Source organism: Sus scrofa, chromosome 15 (assembly GCF_000003025.6).
Source record: "Sus scrofa isolate TJ Tabasco breed Duroc chromosome 15, Sscrofa11.1, whole genome shotgun sequence".
In the NCBI taxonomy this organism is placed as follows: Eukaryota; Metazoa; Chordata; class Mammalia; order Artiodactyla; family Suidae; genus Sus; species Sus scrofa.
In genome coordinates, this window is record NC_010457.5 from 80123951 (window position 1) to 80142432 (window position 18482).

The following is an 18482-nucleotide window of genomic DNA, read 5'->3' on the forward strand; positions in this document are numbered from 1 at the left end:
CAAGTAAAAAGATTCCTGAATGGGCAAAGGTCTTTTCCTTCCCACTTCTTTCAGCCTTCTTTTTGAAATAAAAAGATTATTGTGCTTTAGTATATTCTTTTTAACTCTCAAGATTTTGATCAGAGAAATTAAGAAACAGTCAACTCCACAAAATCCATTCACCTGAAATTATTTGAAAACCTAATTCATGGTGAATAAGGTACTATTTCAAAGCTTGATTGTAATAGAGATTTAAAAAGAAATAATTGTTAATTATCCAGTAGCAAAAATAAGAAACAGAGAAGGGGGTCTTAAGAAAATACTTTCTTTTTAGATTCATTTAAAACTTACTTTGGTAAAATTAAGAATACTTTGAATAAGATTTACCAATTTAATCAAATCCCATACAAAGAAAAAAGAATCTCTCAGTTGAGACGTCCAGAATACCCCTGACCTTTCCTATAACCCTTTTATATCTGCTAAAGGAGCAAATAATCACTAGTCCTCATAAAGGAACCTCCACTAAAAATTATAAATTATTGCTTATAAAATTTAACTCAGCTAAAAAACCCCTCACATCTTAAGACAAACTTATTAGTGTTATGTTGTGATTTCAACTAGGTAGGAATACACTTAGAAGAAATAATGTATTCTCACAGCTTTCATAATGTTAGGTACTTCAAGATGAAGCTGACACAACATTCCCCTCAAACTATATGAACCACGAGTGATTAAAAAAAAAAAAAACAAAAAAACAGAAAATACAAGCCCAAAGACACATTGTATGGATATTTCAGTGCTTTTACTTTGCCACACTAGTGGATGATAAAGTGAAACACTAAAAAAAAAACAACAAAAAAACAAACCTCATACATGTGATTCTTGCTTTATATACTAGGTTATGTTCCTGAAAATTTCTTATGAATTAAACTTAATTCCAAATTCACTTGAGAAGACTCCTGAGCAAAAATGAATACTTTGTTTAAGAACAATTAATCATTTCCACTTTATTTGTTTCAAGTAAATCAAATGTGTAACAATGTGATTTTTTTTCAAAGCAGCATATCTGTGTTAAATTTCTAGCTTCAGTGAGTAATCTTGTCAGAAATTGATGACTTTTTATAATAGTTTTACAGAATACATCATGGCATTCCTGAAAGGCCAAGGAAATGTTGTGGGAAGAAGGTTATATTAACCTTCTAAAAATGTAATTGTGAAGTGGACTTTTGCTCAAGTTAAGTGTATAGCCTGAAAAATAAAGAAAACCCATTAACAAATCCTCCTATAGTGGTGAATACTGCTCCTCTTGATAAGAGATAATGGAAATATGCTACTATATAATGTGTTGTGGAGAACAACGTCCAAGGATGAGTTAGGTAGAACAATTCCTGTCAGACTTCCTACTGTAAACAGGAAAATAAAACCTAAAGCTCACAGTATAATGGATGATCATTTAATATTACCTCCATGGAGGGTTGCCAATCAACTAAATACTTTTACTGTTGTAAGAATAGCAGTAATTATAGTAGCTGTGTAAAGTATGCTCAAGCGTCAACATCTACACCTATTGTGAATATATGATGAACTCATACAAGAAAGCCCAAGAAACCAAAAGATACTATAGCTCAAACTATCCTATATACCTGAAAGTTTCTTTTTCTGAATAGTATGTAACATATGTAAATTACACACACACACAATTATATGCAAGAAACGAACACACTTTCTCTTTGTAAACAGCTGCTGGGATACTGTGCCTGTAATCCTTACATATAGTTCAAGAAATCAAGAAAATATTCACTGGACTTATTCCATGACTTCCCCCAATCAGGTACCTAATGTATAATGTCACCAAAGTACATTTAGTTGTTACATACAAATTATGTAGAAAACTAACAAAAACAGAAAAGTTGGGGTAGGAGAGACTAAATCATAGTAAAATAATTAATAAAACATTCTTCTATTTAATATTCATTTAGTGAACCTGACCCATTGCCTTTGATTATATAATAATTGACTCATATAACATTGGTCAGAGTAATGTTTAGTAACCAAAAGCTCCCCACAGCATATGCAAATACATGTTTTAAACACACATACACACACACACACACACAAAATCCGAATGTGTAATAAACAACAAAATAAATTGTCCTTTATCAATAGTTTTAAGAGATGGGGACAAGAGAATACAAAAATGAAACATAACTGGCTACATAGGTGTACAAAATACAATTTGTTCTACTGATTTCATAATTGGATAGCATATACTACTAACAGAGCAGCAAAAGTGCAAAGATTGAAATTTACACCCCTAATTAAGCAACAGTTGGCAGATCTAATGTCCTGTACCTGCCTGACACCCTGACTCAGTAGGTGATCTCAAGTGAAAATTAATACTGCATGTAATAGGGTCTTAGGTACAAGTAACTGATCATGTTTAATACATGAAATCTTCAAGTGTTCAAAAATCATTGACATCCACCAAAGACAACAACTTTTGTGTACTTTTATTCATTCAAAGAACAGCAATATATAGTAAGAAAAAAAGGTTTCTGTGGATTCCCCTTCTGACATCTTGATTACTGTCATCTAATCACAACACAACTGTAACTAACCTGGCTGCCATGTCAGCCTCTCTTCAGGGGTGAGGTCTTAATCATAAATCAATGAAATGACTAATTCGACACTGTTAAAGCCAGTGTGTAGATGCTTGGAACCATTCCAGTTTTTACATCTTTCAAAAAGGTCAATATACCTATTCAGTAACACAACAGACTTTTTCAAAATGCTTCCTTCTCTTCTAAGATTGAAAAATATTGTTACCATTTAAAGTGAATTTTAACTAGTAATTAAAATGTTCATTACTTCTGAAATGATGATCCACTAAAAACATAGCTGTAGTCTTCTCGTGGCCAGAATCACAAACCCCTTCTTCTCTTTCCTAACTATTTTAAATAGGTTTCTAGATCTAAAAGACCTGCACACACACAAAAAAATATTCATTACTGCTTCCTCCATCAGTCATAATTTGCTACAGTACATTACATAATAACCTTAAAAAACAAACCCTTTTTCTTTTGCGAAAGGAGCAACTAATGCAAATGGAGCTTAGATAAAAACATTACTTAAAAAAAGCAAGATGCTAACATGCATTTAAAGGTTTAGTAATTAAAATATATTTTAAATATTTACATCTGCTTGCAATGTTACAAATGATGAAAACCTAGTGTTCATATCCTTCATAATAAAAATTTATTCTGCACGTTAATACAAAGGCTATGTTGCATAAACAGAGGATTTAAAGCTGTAGCAGAGTGGCTGAATGAAAGGAAAGTGGCAATCTTTCTGGCTCCAGTAGATGCCATTCCCTATCACACAATGTTTCCCACTCATAAATACATGACAAATACTTCCTCAATCATTTTTTACGAGCAGGGATGCACAGGGGGTAGTCAATGGCTAGCTTGAGGGAAAATAGGAACAGCAGGCGGCAGAAACTGTACAGAAAATGGCTATGTGGTAAATTCTCTTCTGGAACATCACTCAGTTACCCAGTCTTTGATCTTTCAGCCACAATTACACTAACTTCCACAAGATCTGATCCCCCACCCCCACCAAACATACACACTACTCCAAACCAGATCATTAGTTATACATAAAATCTAAAATTCGGTTTTATAAACAGGATCATCCATACCTGTACATTTTTATAAATTAAAATTTGCTATTTAGACAAGAGCTTACTTTCAATTGGCTATAACCATATCATCATCACAACTGGTCTCACAAAAAACATGGGGTGTCTGGCGACAGCTAAATCACAGACTGGCGTCTCTCAAGCAGTCTGTCTACCATTAGGGTCTGGGAAATGGTATTTACTATACAATTAGAGCCAGGGAGTTCTACCTGTAATCATCCAAATACAGGTGTGAGAAGCCCCTTTGGGCACGGAAACTGACTCATCCCTTTTCATGTAAACTTTGATGTCTGTATTGTTTCATGGAGCCTTAGGAAACTTTACCATTCATACAATTGTGAGATTTATTAACTGCGGTCAAATAATATATTTTAAAATTCCTTTTCAAAGGTAATTTTTAACATATTAGTCACAAAATTGATAAGAATTTTATATAAGAAATAAGACAAAACTATTTAAAGTTAATCATCTATTGGAGGACAATGACCAGTCAGAACTAAATTTTCATGTCAGGTTTATGCTTTCTAGAACATTACCAATAAAGAAGACAAATTCAGTTTCCTATCAGGAACACAAAATGTCTTATAGTAATATCAACAGGGCGTTTTTAGTTGCAGTAATTTCACAGAATTTATTCTAATGATTTATTGGAGTTAACCATCTGACATTAATTATTGTTTTGGCTTCCAGTCTATGAATGTTTATTTTTCAGTTTAAAGCTTCTCACTCTTTGATATCATATGGAAATGAGAATTTTTAATGGAAAATTGAAACCATGTGCATCTAAGTACTTAATGAAGTACAGGGGAAAAAACAACAATATATTTTAGGAGAATTCAGATATTTTGCTTTGGATAGTTTTGTTTGTATGACTTAATAGTATAAAATACTGAGGGTCCAGTAAGTACTATGCCAAATGTATATATGCCCATATGTTACACAAACATATTATTTTTTGAAGTTACTAGTGAACAAAAGGGAACCCTGTACATTTTGATTACATGTCAAAAGCGACAAAAGGAAAACTTGTACCTTTTGATTACATGAACACATAGTTTTTACCTTGGTATATTTTAAAGTATTTGAAATAAATACTTGGTCTTTTCCTCTACCCACACATAGTTTTTTAATTAAAATTTTTTTAAGCATTCAATATGGATTCTAAAATTTATGCCCAGGTACAAACCCAAATAGATATTTTAAAGTCACGTGTAATAACAACACAGCTAGAATTTCCTAGCTTAAAAGGCTTTATTGCTCTAACTACATTTATTCTCATTTTGCAAAGAAAAAAAAATAATGTCTATAAAATTTAAATTTGATAAGTAAATGTGGATAATACAATATTGCCTAATTCCTTTTTTTCTTTTTAAGTTCCCTCAGGAGACTCGTCTCAGAAAATAAACACCAGCAAAGCTTTCTCACCCTTTTAAAACTTTTTAATAATAAGGAGAAAAATAATTAGAATCAAACATAGCAGTAGGTACATACATATGTGTGTTTCTGCGCATACAAATATAATATGTCTGAGTATATACATGGGGAGAAAAAAACTTACCATTTGTTTTTCTTTCTAATGTAGTCTTTTTCAGAAAGATTAACCAAGTAGACCATTGGTTTTGAAGTCAGAAATAAGTGTTTATTCAACACTTCAATCTAAAGTGGGAGATAAGAGAAAGAATCCTCTTTAAAAGTTGATTAAAAATTGAGTAAATCACTGAAAAACTTGAAAGAAAACTCTTTTTAAACAAGTAGTCACTTTCATTTTTATAATTCTTGTTTCTAAAAGATTAGTTGTCATGAAATATCAGGAGTAGGGGAAAAGAAAAAAATAACAAGCCTGGGAGTAAGCAACCATTGAGAGAAATAAAGGTTAACTAGATATAATAAGTGTAAAATAATCACAACTCTAATTTGTTCTCTAAGAAATCAAAGCAAAGGTAATAATAGATGACATCATATTTATAACTTACCTCTTTGTCATTCCATCATGATAGAAGCGAACAGGTTTCTTTTGATCTATAACCCAGGACTTGACTTTGCACATTATGTCCTACATACAATTGAGAAAAAAGTAAATGTAAGATGAACACTAAGTATTTAGATACGAAATATTAAAATTTAAAGTTTTCAAATCCTCAAAATAAAAATAAGGTTAACTTTTGTATGACAGAACTAAGTCACACAGATAACTATTTTCAATGTCTCATTGAAAAACCAAATAGCAATGAAACACTAATGTGGCATTAAAATTTTAACAAGTGAAATGTGGAAGACTAGGAAAATTAGCAACAGTCTTAAAAATTTCACAACAATGAAAACATACCAAACACTACAAGAGTTAGCAATATTTCAACATTATCTAGTGATGTCACTTGCAAGATAAACATGCTATTAGGAAATGGGGAGGAGAGGATACTAGAGAAAAACTGAATCAGAATTTTTTCTTCAAAATGAAAAACAAACAAAATAGGTGAAATTGAGCCTATGATTGACGATCTACCCTCCAAAATATTAAATCAACTGACCAAAACCCTTTTTTATTCTGAATTAATTTTTTGCCGACACCTTCTCCCTGCCCACTTCTCCTGTCCCTGCTCCAACCTCTCCCCCCCCTCCCCAACCTGCCAAAGCCTCTATTACACAATGGCAAGAGCCCTGCACTGGTGACCTCCAACCAGCTGCATTCACTTTCAGAACATCTCTCTCTGCTGGAAATCTAAAGGCCTTTTAGTTAGCAAGCTAGTGTGCATTCAGAAGGAGTAACTGCAGGAAGAGCCCAATGTGCTTTGTTTCTCTGGCCTTTCTTCACAGAAAGATTAATCATCTGTGAAATGGAAACGGCAAACAGCAAGTGACACAAACTGAACCCTTCAAGCCTTTCCTCATCAGTTTTGTGGTTCTGAATCTAAAAGCTGCGTGTGGCAAGGTTCTCCTTACAGGCAGGTGTTAATAAAAGGCTCTTGGGTCTGAAAGGTCAAACTTAGCTCTTCTAGAAGAAGTGCGTTTGAGAGTCATCTGTTTTTTGTTGTTGTTGTTGTTGTTAAAGATAACTTATGGATATATCTTAAATATATATTTTACTCAAAATTTATTGTAATATACAATCATTAGTAATAGATTTCTTGGATTTTCATTGAAGTATCCTACTTTACCATAAATCAGTCCTCTATAAATATCCACTTGTATAAATTACCTCAATATTTAGTATACCTTCCTTCCAAATCTTGCTGTTACCAACAGGAAAAATAAGGAAAAAGCCCTATATCCTTAGATCCTGATTTGAAACACTCCAGGAAAAGGATTTCCCACAGATTTTAACAAGGAAGGGGCAAGCTGAAAACTTTTAATGAAATCTAACATGTTCTGCTTAAGAACAATCACTTTTACTCTTCTATAACTGAATTTCACTCATAAATGTTTAAAAGTGGCTAATGCAACACCATTTCCTACAAGGAGAAGATCAAAGTGCTATATTACAAATGCATTATGATTAAAAAAGCCCTGTGCAGCCTTGCTATTAACTGTTCTTTAAACCCTAAAAGGCTTCCCATAGATCTCACTTGGCACTGCATATACAACCTTTGACAAGTAATGTAGACCATTTTTATTCATTGCCTAAAATTGTAGGCAATTATGTGCGTCACACTGGCCACCTGCAAATTCTGAATGCCTGCTCCAGTTGTCAGTGCAAAAAACTAATGTCGGAGGGGATTAATCTAGGGGGAGAGAGTCCTCTTTAATGGCTCCAGCAGGTGAAATGGCCCAGCTGGTTACTATGATGAGTGGCCAGAACAGCTTATGTAGAGACACGCAACAAGATTATACAAAAGAAGGAGAAAACAGTGGTACCATCTTATATTTGGTTCCATTAGTTTTTTTCAATTAAAAAAAGATTAAAAAAAAAGTAGACAAAAGAAAGCCAAACCAAAAATAACGAAGGAAGTTAAATTTTGATCATATAAAAAGTATAAAATACTTTTGTAACTATAAACATTTTTACCAAATCAAAGGGCCTCAATAAATGCTGATCTCTAGTGAAGGAATTTCAGTATTTCTCTTTCATTTTAAATTAACTATACCATCACTTCAGACATAGAGAGATCTTATCACAAAAGCTTTTCAGCATTAGTTTTTTTTTCCTTCACACCAACTTACCACATTACAAATTAGGATCACTCAAATTTTAAAGATAATTAACTCATAATTAAAGTTCTCAAGCAGTATATTCGCAAAAGCCACATTCAAATTGTTTTAGAAAAATTTATAAATTAAAACCAAGTTTTTAGGCAGTTAAAAGTAAAAATATTTTAAAATTAAAAAAAATTTTTAAATGGCTGAATCTGTAGCATATGTAAGTTCCCGGGGCAGTGACTGATTTTGAGTCACAGCTGCATCTACAGGACAGTTGCAGCAGTGCCAGATCCTTTAACCCACTGCACTGGGCCAGGGATTGAACCTGCACCTCTGCAGTGACCTAAGCAACTACAGTCAGATTCTTAGCCCACTGCAGCATAGCAGGAACTCCTAAAATATTTTATTTATACTCAGTACTCTCTTAATTATCCCCACAAAAGATTTACCAGCCAAGGAAAGATTCCTTAGATTACTAAAATGCCGGTTTTACTTACGCCAAATCAAAATAGATTGCTCTCAGATAAATTATCTTATGTAAATGATCATTGTATGGTATAGTTGCAAAGCGCTGTTTTTCTTACATAAAGTAAAAATTAATTTTTCATATTAGCCAAAAAATAAAGATGTTATGCTCCACATCTGAAAAACTTCTGATCAGATGAAAGAAAACATTTGAACTTATTTATATAAAATACTTAATGGATTGACTGAATTTTTTCTTATGCTTGTATATAGAGACGCATATATTAGTAATCATGGTTAAAACAATAATTAGATTCTAGTTAACTGAATTTGGTTAACTGAAAAAATTATCAAATACATACTTAACCCGCATTTAACAAATTAGAATAAAATTAAAACAAAATAAAAACACTAATGGTTGATACATTAGAAGTCACTTTTGGATTTTAAATTTCTTTTTTCAAAAAATTTTTATATTAAAAGTGTAGCTCATTTACGATGTTGTGGCAATTTCATTTACAGAAAAATGACTCGGTTTTACACCCACATGTACATTCTATTTTAATATTCTTTTCCATCATGGTCTATCCCAGGAGACTGGATATAGTTCCCTGCACTATATACAGTAGGATCTTACGGTTTATCCTTTCTAAACTTAAGTCTGTGTCCACCAAATCCCATACTCCTAGTCTATCCCTTTCTCTTCCTTCCTCCCCTCTCCCTCTTGGCAACCACAAGACTATTATTCTCTGTGTCTTTGAGTCTTTGAGTTTCTGTTTTGTAGATAAGTTCACTTGTGCCATATTTTGGATTCCACATATAAGTGATATCTTATTGTATTTGTCTTTCTCGTTCTGATTTACTCTGTTTAGTATGATAATTTCTAGTTGTATCCATATTGTTGCAAACGGCATTATTTCATTATTTTTATGGCTGAGTAGTATTCCATTGGGATTTTGTATTGCTTTGGTTACATCATCATGTAGAAATACAGATGAAGGACTTTCTATAGTGGCTCAGTGGAAACAAATCTGACTGGCAACCATGAGGACACAGGTTCAATCCCTGGCCTTGCTCAGCGGGTTAAGGATCCAGCATCGCTGTGAGCTGTGGTATCGGTCACAGATGTGGCTCAGATCTGAAGTTGCTGTGGCTGTGGAATAGGCCAGTGGTTACAGCTCTGATTTGACTCCTAACCTGGGAATCTCCATAGGCTGCAGGTGTGGCCCTAAAAAGACGAAAAAAAAAAAAAAAAAAAAAAAAAGAAAGAAAAAGAAACACAGATAAAGGAGGAAAAGTGTTTTGATAACTTAAATTCCTTATTTTTAAAATTAATTCTGTACATGACAAAGATTATGCAGAAATTCCTGGTCATTTGAACTTTTTGATTATGTTGCAGCAACATAAGTATACTAACTTGAAAAGTAACAGCTTTGCTTTAAATGTGGGAATAAGTCCTAAATCCACCACTTGCCAGGTCTATGACCTATTACTTCACTGATAATACCTATCTCCTGGGGATTGTTGTAAAAAATCAAGAGAGAGAATGCATACAAGATGTTTAGCACAGTTCTTGGCATAGAGTTAGCTTTCAATAAACCGTGAGTTGTTGCCATTGTTAGGATTGTTGAAAGATTAAATACCAGTTATCTACAAACTTCCCAAGTCGAGGAAAGTTCAATCTAGGCTTTTTCTCATGAAACAGATTTTCATTGTATATTCCAATTGAGGATCTGCCTGAATCAGAATATTAAGCATTTGATGCTCTACTAGATGGATGCTGCTGTTTATGGAGTCCAGAGTAGTGATCCTTGACTACTATCTTTCTACATATTTCAGTGACTAAAACTCCCAGGAAAGAGGCAGGCAACACAGGAACAAACTAAGACACCTGGCAGCAATGCTCTGCATGGCTGAGAGTGTGTGTGTGTGTATAACATTGACTGTCCTCCAAGAATTAAAATGATAGGTTAATTCTAGCAATAATCTGCTAGAATGTTTAATGGCAGTTGTTAAGTTTTCAGTTAGTGATTCAATGAAGTAAATAGTGGAAACTTGAAAAAGCAATGTTCTAGGCACCTGTCAGCTATAAAGTGGCAACTGGGGTGGACACCAATTGATTTTTGAGGTCCAGCTCTCCAGCAGAGGATTTGACCATTACTAAGAAGAAGGCAACTGTCCCCATGATTCCTGTAAATAAGTCTGAATGGATTTCACCATTCAAGGAAGGACAAAGGGAGGGGAAAAGTCCACAAATCTGGTTTTAATAAATCGGAATAAGGAGAACCACAAAAGAAGAAGAAAATGATTTCCCTCCCTCCTTTCCCCTCTCCCTCTCTCTCTCTCTCTCTCTCACACACACACACACACACACACACACACACACATCACACCACATACAACACCCTCCTAAGGAATTATCTGGTATACTTGGCAAAATGTAAAAAGAAAAGGTACCTATGAAACAGCAGCATGAAGCCATAAACAGAGAACACAGTGAGCTTAGAAAAAAATGGATGAAATGTCAAGAGAGTTGACAAACTAAAAATGATTTTTTTTTTTTTTTGTCTTTTTGCCTTTTCTAGGGCTGCTCCTGCGGCATATGGAGGTTCCCAGGCTAGGGGCTGAATCGGAGCTGTAGCTTCTGGCCTATGCCAGAGCCACATCTGTGACCTACACCACAGCTCACAGCAACGCCAGATCCTTAACCTGCTAAGCGAGGCCAGGGATTGAACCCATAACCTCATGGTTCCTAGTGAGATTCGTTAACCACTGAGCCAGAAGAGGAACTCCTGAGTTTTCTTATTTGTAGTTCTTTGCAAACTCTGGAACAAGTTCTTTGTTAGATACTACATATTCACTCTGTAGCTTACCTTTTCAAATTTTGTTTAGCATAGTCCTAATTTTAATGTAGCCCAATTTTAAAATCTTTTTCTTTATAATATCGCTTTCTGTGTCCTGTTTAAAAAAAAATTGTCTATGCCAAGGTCATGAAGATATTCTATGTTATAGTATAGATGTTTTATTCTATAAGGGCATGAGCTGTAGTGCCAGAGGGAGAGATGCTGCACAGAATATATTTTTTAAAAAAATCAATCACCGGAGGAGTAGCCTACCAGAGTAAGAGGGTTAGGCACCAGGGCCATAGTTTCAAGAAGTTAGCTTGCAGCTGGGAGTTCTGGCATACTGATGGCTCAGGAGGCACTCACTTTTTATTCTTTGTAAACTTTAATTTTTGTGCATAGTGTGACCTTGGTGAGAATTTATTTTCTCTCCCAAAACGATACCCAACTGGGCCAATACCATTTCTTGGTAAAAGCATTCCTTTCTCCATTACTAGGCAGTACCATCTTCACCGCCAATCAGTGTATTTATGTCTGTATACCCAGTCTGTTCCATTGTTCAATTTGCCTATTCTTGACTATTTAGTCACTTCAGATTTTTAACAGTCTTGATAGAAGGTTCATGTGTACCAAGTCCTACAACACTGTTCTTTGAGACTATCCTGCTCGTTTTGAGACCTCTGCATTTCCATGTAAAATTTAGAATCAGCTTGTCAATTTCTATAAAACACAACAGGATGGGATTTTGACTGGGATGTGGTTGAATCAACAGATCAATTTTAAAGAGATTTGACATATATAAAACGTCGAGTTTTCCAATCAAAACATGGTGCAACACTGCGAATGTATTTAATATCACTAAATTGTACACTTGAAAATATTAAAGTGGTAAATTTTATTTTATGTATGGTTTCTTACAATAATTTTTTTCTTCCAGTTTTATTGAGATATAATTGACATGGAGCATTGTATAAGTTTAAGGTGCACAGCATAATGATTCGATTTACATATATCATGAAATGATTACCACAGTAAGTTTAGTGAACATCTATCATTTCACACAGACACAGATAAAGAAAAAAATCTGTAATGAGAACTTACTATTTACTCTCTTACCAAATTCATAAATAACATATACCAGTGTTCCCTACATTGATTATGTAGTTATTTATCATTACATCCTTTGTACTTGTTTATTTTATAACTGGAAGTTTGTAGTAACTTTGACTGACTTGTAGCTTCTTCTTTTGTCTTAATGAATCATCTTGCTCAGCCTCCACTCCTCATTGCTAGATTCTCTGGTTTCCAATACCAGTCCTACTCCTAGTTTGACTTAACTCATCCCATATCCTTTTTATTTTCTACTGGAGTATAGCTGACTTATAATGGCATGTTAGTTTCAGGCATACAATAAAGTGAATCAGTTATACACTTACCTATATCCATTTTTTCTCAGATTTTTTTCCAATGCAGGTTATTACAGATTACCGATTAGAGTTCCCTTGCAATATAGTATGTCCTGGTTGATTATCTATTTTATATATAGTAGTATGTATTATCTTAATCCCAAACTCCTAATTTATCCCTCTCTGCAACTTTTCCCCTTTGGTAAAGTTTGTTTTCTAAGTTGGTGAGTCTGTTTATGTTTTGTAAAAATGTTCATTTGTATCATTTTTTTTTTTAAGATTCCACATACAAGTAATATCATCTGATATTTTTTTGTCTTTCTCTGCCTGATTTACTTCACTTAGCATGATAATGTCTAGATCCAACCATGTTGATGAAAATAGCATTATTTTATTCTTTTTTAATAGCTGAGTAATATTCCACTGTGTATATATACCACATCTTTATACATTCCTCTCTTGATGGACATTTAGGTTGCTTCCATGTCTTGGCTATTGTAAATGGCACTGCACTGAACACTGGGATACAGGTTATCTTTCTGAATTATGGTTTTCTGTGGATGTATGCTCAGGAGTGGGATTGCTGGATCATATAGTAGTTCTATTTTTAGTCTTTTAACAAACCTCCACACTTTTCTCTATAGTGGTTGTACCAATTTACATTCCCAACAACAGTGTAGGAGGGTTCCCTTTTTTCCACATCCTCTCCAGCATTTATTGTGTATAGACTTCTCGATGATGGCCATTCCAATCTGTATGAGGTGATACCTCATTGCAGTTTTCATTTGTATTTTTCTAATAATTAGCAATGTTGAGCATTTTTTCATTTGCTTTTTGGCCATCTGTCTTGTCTTCTTGGAAGAGATACCTATTTAGATCTTCTGCCCACTTTTTTTTTAGGCTGTTTGTTTTTTTGATATTGAGCTGTATGAGACAGTCTTATTTCCATTGTATATTCTTGCCTCCTTTGTGATAGATTAATTGACCATATGTGTGGGGGTTTATTTCTGGGCTTTCTATCTTGTTCCATTGATCTACATTTCTATTTTTGTGTCAGTACCATGCTGCTTTGATTGCCATAGTTTTGTAGTACAGTCTAAGTCAGGGAGCATAATTCCTCCAGCTCCTTTTTTCTTTCTCAGGATTGCTTTAGCTACTCAGGGTCTTTTGTGTTTCCACACAAATATAAAATTTTTTTGTTCTAGTTTTGTGGATAATGCCATTGGTAATGTTTAGGGATTGCATTGAATCTGATTGCCTTAGGTAGTATAGTCATTTTGATAATACTGATTCTTTCAATCCAAGAACATGCACAGTTTATCTTTCCATCTGTGTCATCTTCAATTTCATTCATCGGCATCTTATAACAGGTCTTTTGCCTCCTTAGGTAGGTTTATTCCTAGGTATTGTATTTTTTTTTGATGCAATGGTAAATGGTAACTTCTCTTTCTGCTCTTTCACTGTTGGTGAATAGAAGCACAGCAGACTTATGTGTATTCATTTTGTACCCTGCAGCTTTACTGAATCCATTGATGAGGTATAATATAGTAGTTTATTGGTAGCATCTTTAGGATTTTTTTATGTATGGTATCATGTCATCTGTCAATAGTGAGTTTTATTTCTTCTTTTCCAATTTGGATTCCTTTTATTTCTCTTTCTTTCCTGATTGCCATGGCTAGGACTTTCAAAACAATGTCAAATTAAATAGCAAGAGTGGACATCCTTGTCTTATTCCTGACCTTAGAGAAAATGCTTTCAGCTTTTCACTGTTGAGTATGATATTAGCTGTGGTTTGTCATATATGGCCTGTATTATGTTGAAGTAGGTTCCCTCTACGCCCACTTTCTGGAGAGGTTTTTTTTTTTTTTTTTAATCAAAAATGGGTGTTGAATTTTGTCAAAAGCTTTTTTCTGCATCTATTGAGGTGATCATATGGTTTCTATTCTTCATTTGTTAATGTGGTGTATCACATCGATTAGTTTGCAGATACTGAAAAAATCCTTGCAGCCCTGGGATAAATCCCATTTGTGGTCATGGTGTATGATCCTTCTAATATATAGTTGGATTCAGTTTGCTGATATTTTGTTGAGGATTTCTGCATCTTTTTCATCAGGGATAATGGCCTGTAAGTTTCTGTTTTTGTGATATCTTTGTCTGGTTTTGGTATCAGGATCACAGTGGCCTCACAGAATGAGTATAGGAGTGTTCCTTCCTGGGGAATTTTTTGGCAGAGTTTCACAAGGATAGGTATTTACCCCTTTTCTAAATGACTGACAGAATGTGCCTGTGAAGACATCTGGTCCTGGACTTTTGTTTGTTCCTATCTTCTATTTCCTCCTGGTTCAGTCTTAGAAGATTGGACCTTTCTAAGAATTTGTCCATTTCTTCTTGGTTGTCCATTTTAGTAGTCTCTTATGATCTTTTGTATTTCTATGACGTTGGTTGTAACTTCTTTTTCATTTCTACCTTTATTGATTTGAGCCCTCTCCCTTTTTTTCCTTGACGAATCTAGCTAAAGGTTTATCAATTCTAGCTATCTTTTCAAAGAACCAGCTTTCACTTTCAGTGATTGTTTCCTTTATCTCTATTTCATTTATTTCTGCCCAGACCTTTATGATTTCTTTCCTTCTACTATCCTTGGGTTTTGTTTGTTCTTCTTTTTAGGTGCTATGTTTTCAAAATATACCCCCCCTTTTTTTGCCATACCCACAGCATACAGAAGTTCCCAGGCCAATGACTGACTTTTAGCCACAGCTGCAACCTACACCATAGCTGAAGCAACACCAGATCCTTAACCCACTGCCCTGGGCCAGGGATCGAACTCATGTTGCCTCAGAGACACAAAGCTGGATCCTTAACCTCCTGTGCCACAGCAGGAACTCCTCTGCAGTATACCCTTTGGAATATTTTGATTTTAGTGACAAACACATCTGTTACATATTTAAATAATCAATTTTTTTAAAAAGTGAAAAAAAAACAACTTTAGAATTTGCCCTAAGGATAATGAGAAGAAATCTGGTAACAACTGTATTTGGGGGTTCATTAATTATTTAATTCAGAGAGACTGACAGGGAAAAAAAAGACCCATTAATTACAATTCCTGATTGCCTTCTTTAGTTTTTTAATTAGATACAGTTAAGTATGATATTTCCAAGTAATTGATCAATACACAATAAAATTTTCCTTAAAGAGCTGTACCTTCACTTCCTAAATTTTGTCTTTCCAAACAGAATGCATACATACTTAAATAAATTTAACCTTGATCTTGGTACCTTAGTGTTAATTTTATGTCTTAAAAGTGTCCTCCAAAAAGACAGGATGAAATCCTAACCCCTTAGAATATGACCTTAGTGGGGAATTAGCTAAAGAGTTCTATCTTGAGCATGGTTGGCACTTAATCCAATTATGACTGATATCCCTGTAAGAAGAGGTAAATTTGAAGAGAGACACAGTGGGAAGGTAGCCTGTGAAGATGGAAGCACAGAATGGAGTTACACTGCCACAAACTAAGGAATGCCTAGGGCTACTAGAAGCTGAGGAAGCAAGAAAGGATTCTTCCCTCAAGGCTTCAGAGGGCACCTAGCCATTGCAACACCTTGATTTCAGACTTCTAGCCTCCAGAATGTGAAAGAATACATGAACATTATTTTAAGCCATCTAGCCCTCGGAAACTACTATCAATACTAACATATTGGCTGATTAATATCAACAGGAAATGTTTATCTCACTCTTGCCTTCTTTAGCGCCTGAATTTTAACACAACAAGAAGACTGACTTTATAAAAAGTATCTTTATGTCAGGATATATGAACATTACATGGAAAGATTCTGTTTTAGCATTAAAAAGTTGGCTCATGTTTTATGCTAGAGTATATCTAATCCAAGTTTTTTCTGCTTATTTACATAAAAATACAAATGACATCCAAATCTAGAAAATGGAAACTTCATAGGAATAGAGGCTTGAATGTTGAATTTCTGAAAGTAAAGACACATTTGAATGAATATTAAGGAATAATCAATATATGCCTAGTGAACAAAATGATCTGCTTATTTTTCTTGTAACTTTCAAGTAGATTTTATAGCCTAGGATCTACATCTAATTACAGTCTCTGATTCTGTTAGTCAAGATTACAAACAAACTGAAGAAGTCAATCACATTCTATTATCTTTGGACCATCTGTTAAAGAATACAAGAAAACATTAAAAAAAAAAAACAACAAAAAACCTCTGCTACAAGAACTAGTTGATATTGTAATCCCAAAGGTACCTTCTTTGTATTAGGAAAACTAAAGATAAATCAAAAAAGGAAAACTATAACCTTGTGATTACATTTATAATAACACCAAATTAAACCTGTGATCCTAAAGAACCACCAAGAAATATGTAATGATCAGGGTAAAAACTTTAAATGCACACTGGATAAAGAAATATATAGCAGAGACTGTCAGTGCCCTGCCCATTTACTCTTTGCCCTCAGAGATCCAGTTCATGCTGATGGCTTCTTACTGTAAGCATCTGTAACTGCCAAAGCGCTGTGCTCAGACCACACAGACACCAGGTGCTAGGCAGTTAGTTAACACTCTGAGGAGCAGCCTGTAACCCAGTAACTAATGGAAATTACTTGATAATAACCACCACTTCCTCACCATTTCAGTACAAAAACTACAAGACACTTTCCACACTGTTTTCCAGAGGTCCCTGGCAGGACTGAGCTCCATCTGCTCAGTTTCCAACCTGCTCGTATAGATACTTTGTATTGGTTTACTTCCCTTCCTGGTCTTAATTCCCTACTCTCTGATGTGTCTCCTGCATTAACTCCCAAGAAAACTATCTGCACTCCAATTCTTGCTTCAGGGTCTACTTCTGAGGAAACCCAACATAAATTTAGATTAAAAGGCTAAGGGTTGGTGATATGACTCAAAATGTCACAGTCTTGAGAAAACTCATAAGAAGCTTCTTCTTAATCTTTATAAATTACATTGCCTATCCAATTTTTCAGGTTAGTGAAGATGGAATTGATCCTAAAGGCTATGACTTCTCATGTGTGCACCTCTTCCAGCTTCACATCTCCTACCATATTCCTTTTCCAATTTCAGACAGAAACTTCAAAACCCCTTCTCTGGTATAAAGCTTAAATTATATTTGAGGAATACAAATCAGAAACAGCTAAGGACAATGTACATGCATTTACCTCTTTTTTTGGAGGCCACCTAAAGGAAAAAATTTCTTCAGAGGTTTTTTTTTTTTTTTTAAATAATACATTGCTATGAGAAAAAAGTCAATTTACAGAGGTATAGAGGATAAATAGTCAAAGCATCCACCCCAATCACTCTGTCACAACCATTTCCTTTGACAAACACTTTACTGTAAATTTTTTTTTTACTTTCCAAATGTTTACTGTTAAACACAATTGAGTGCATTTCCATACTTCTTTCGATGTACTTATAAAAATACAGGCATCATTTTTTACATAAACTGGATGATACTATAAATATTGTTGTAACTTGTTTTTACATTTCAAGACCAAAGTAGTTGTAATGCAAAAAAATTCACTAATAAACCAACTTCCTAAAATAACTCATCCTCAAATGACTTTCCCTGTGTAATGTTGGTTTGTTTTTCCTCCCCGGCCACACCCATGGCATGAGGAAGTTCCCAGGCCAGGGATCAAACCCAAGCCACAGCAGTGACAATGCCAAGTCCTTAACTGCTAGGCCACCAGGGAACTCCTTAATGTTGATTTTTATCTCCAGCAACTGTCAGACTGCTATATTATGGTATCAGACAAATTGTTGGTAAAATTATATCCAGGAAACCTCCATTTTCAATAATAATGAACTATGAGATTTGGAATAACTGCCCCTATAAAGGCAACAACAAAACGGGACTAAATAGAGAAAATAGCTTCTTATTAAGTACCAAGAACTCAATAAAATCAAGAAGGAAATTAAAAACT

At 34.3% G+C, this 18482-nt stretch overlaps 1 protein-coding gene across 1 annotated transcript in view; it reads right to left on the reverse strand.

Annotated features, from left to right (window-relative positions):
- The window catches only part of OLA1 (Obg like ATPase 1), a 172209-nt gene that overhangs the window by 42383 nt on the left and 111344 nt on the right, over positions 1-18482 (reverse strand). The window contains 3 exon segments of the mRNA XM_021076152.1: positions 5238-5335; positions 5653-5669; positions 5672-5732. Of these exon segments, the coding sequence (XP_020931811.1) occupies positions 5238-5335; positions 5653-5669; positions 5672-5732 (176 nt within the window).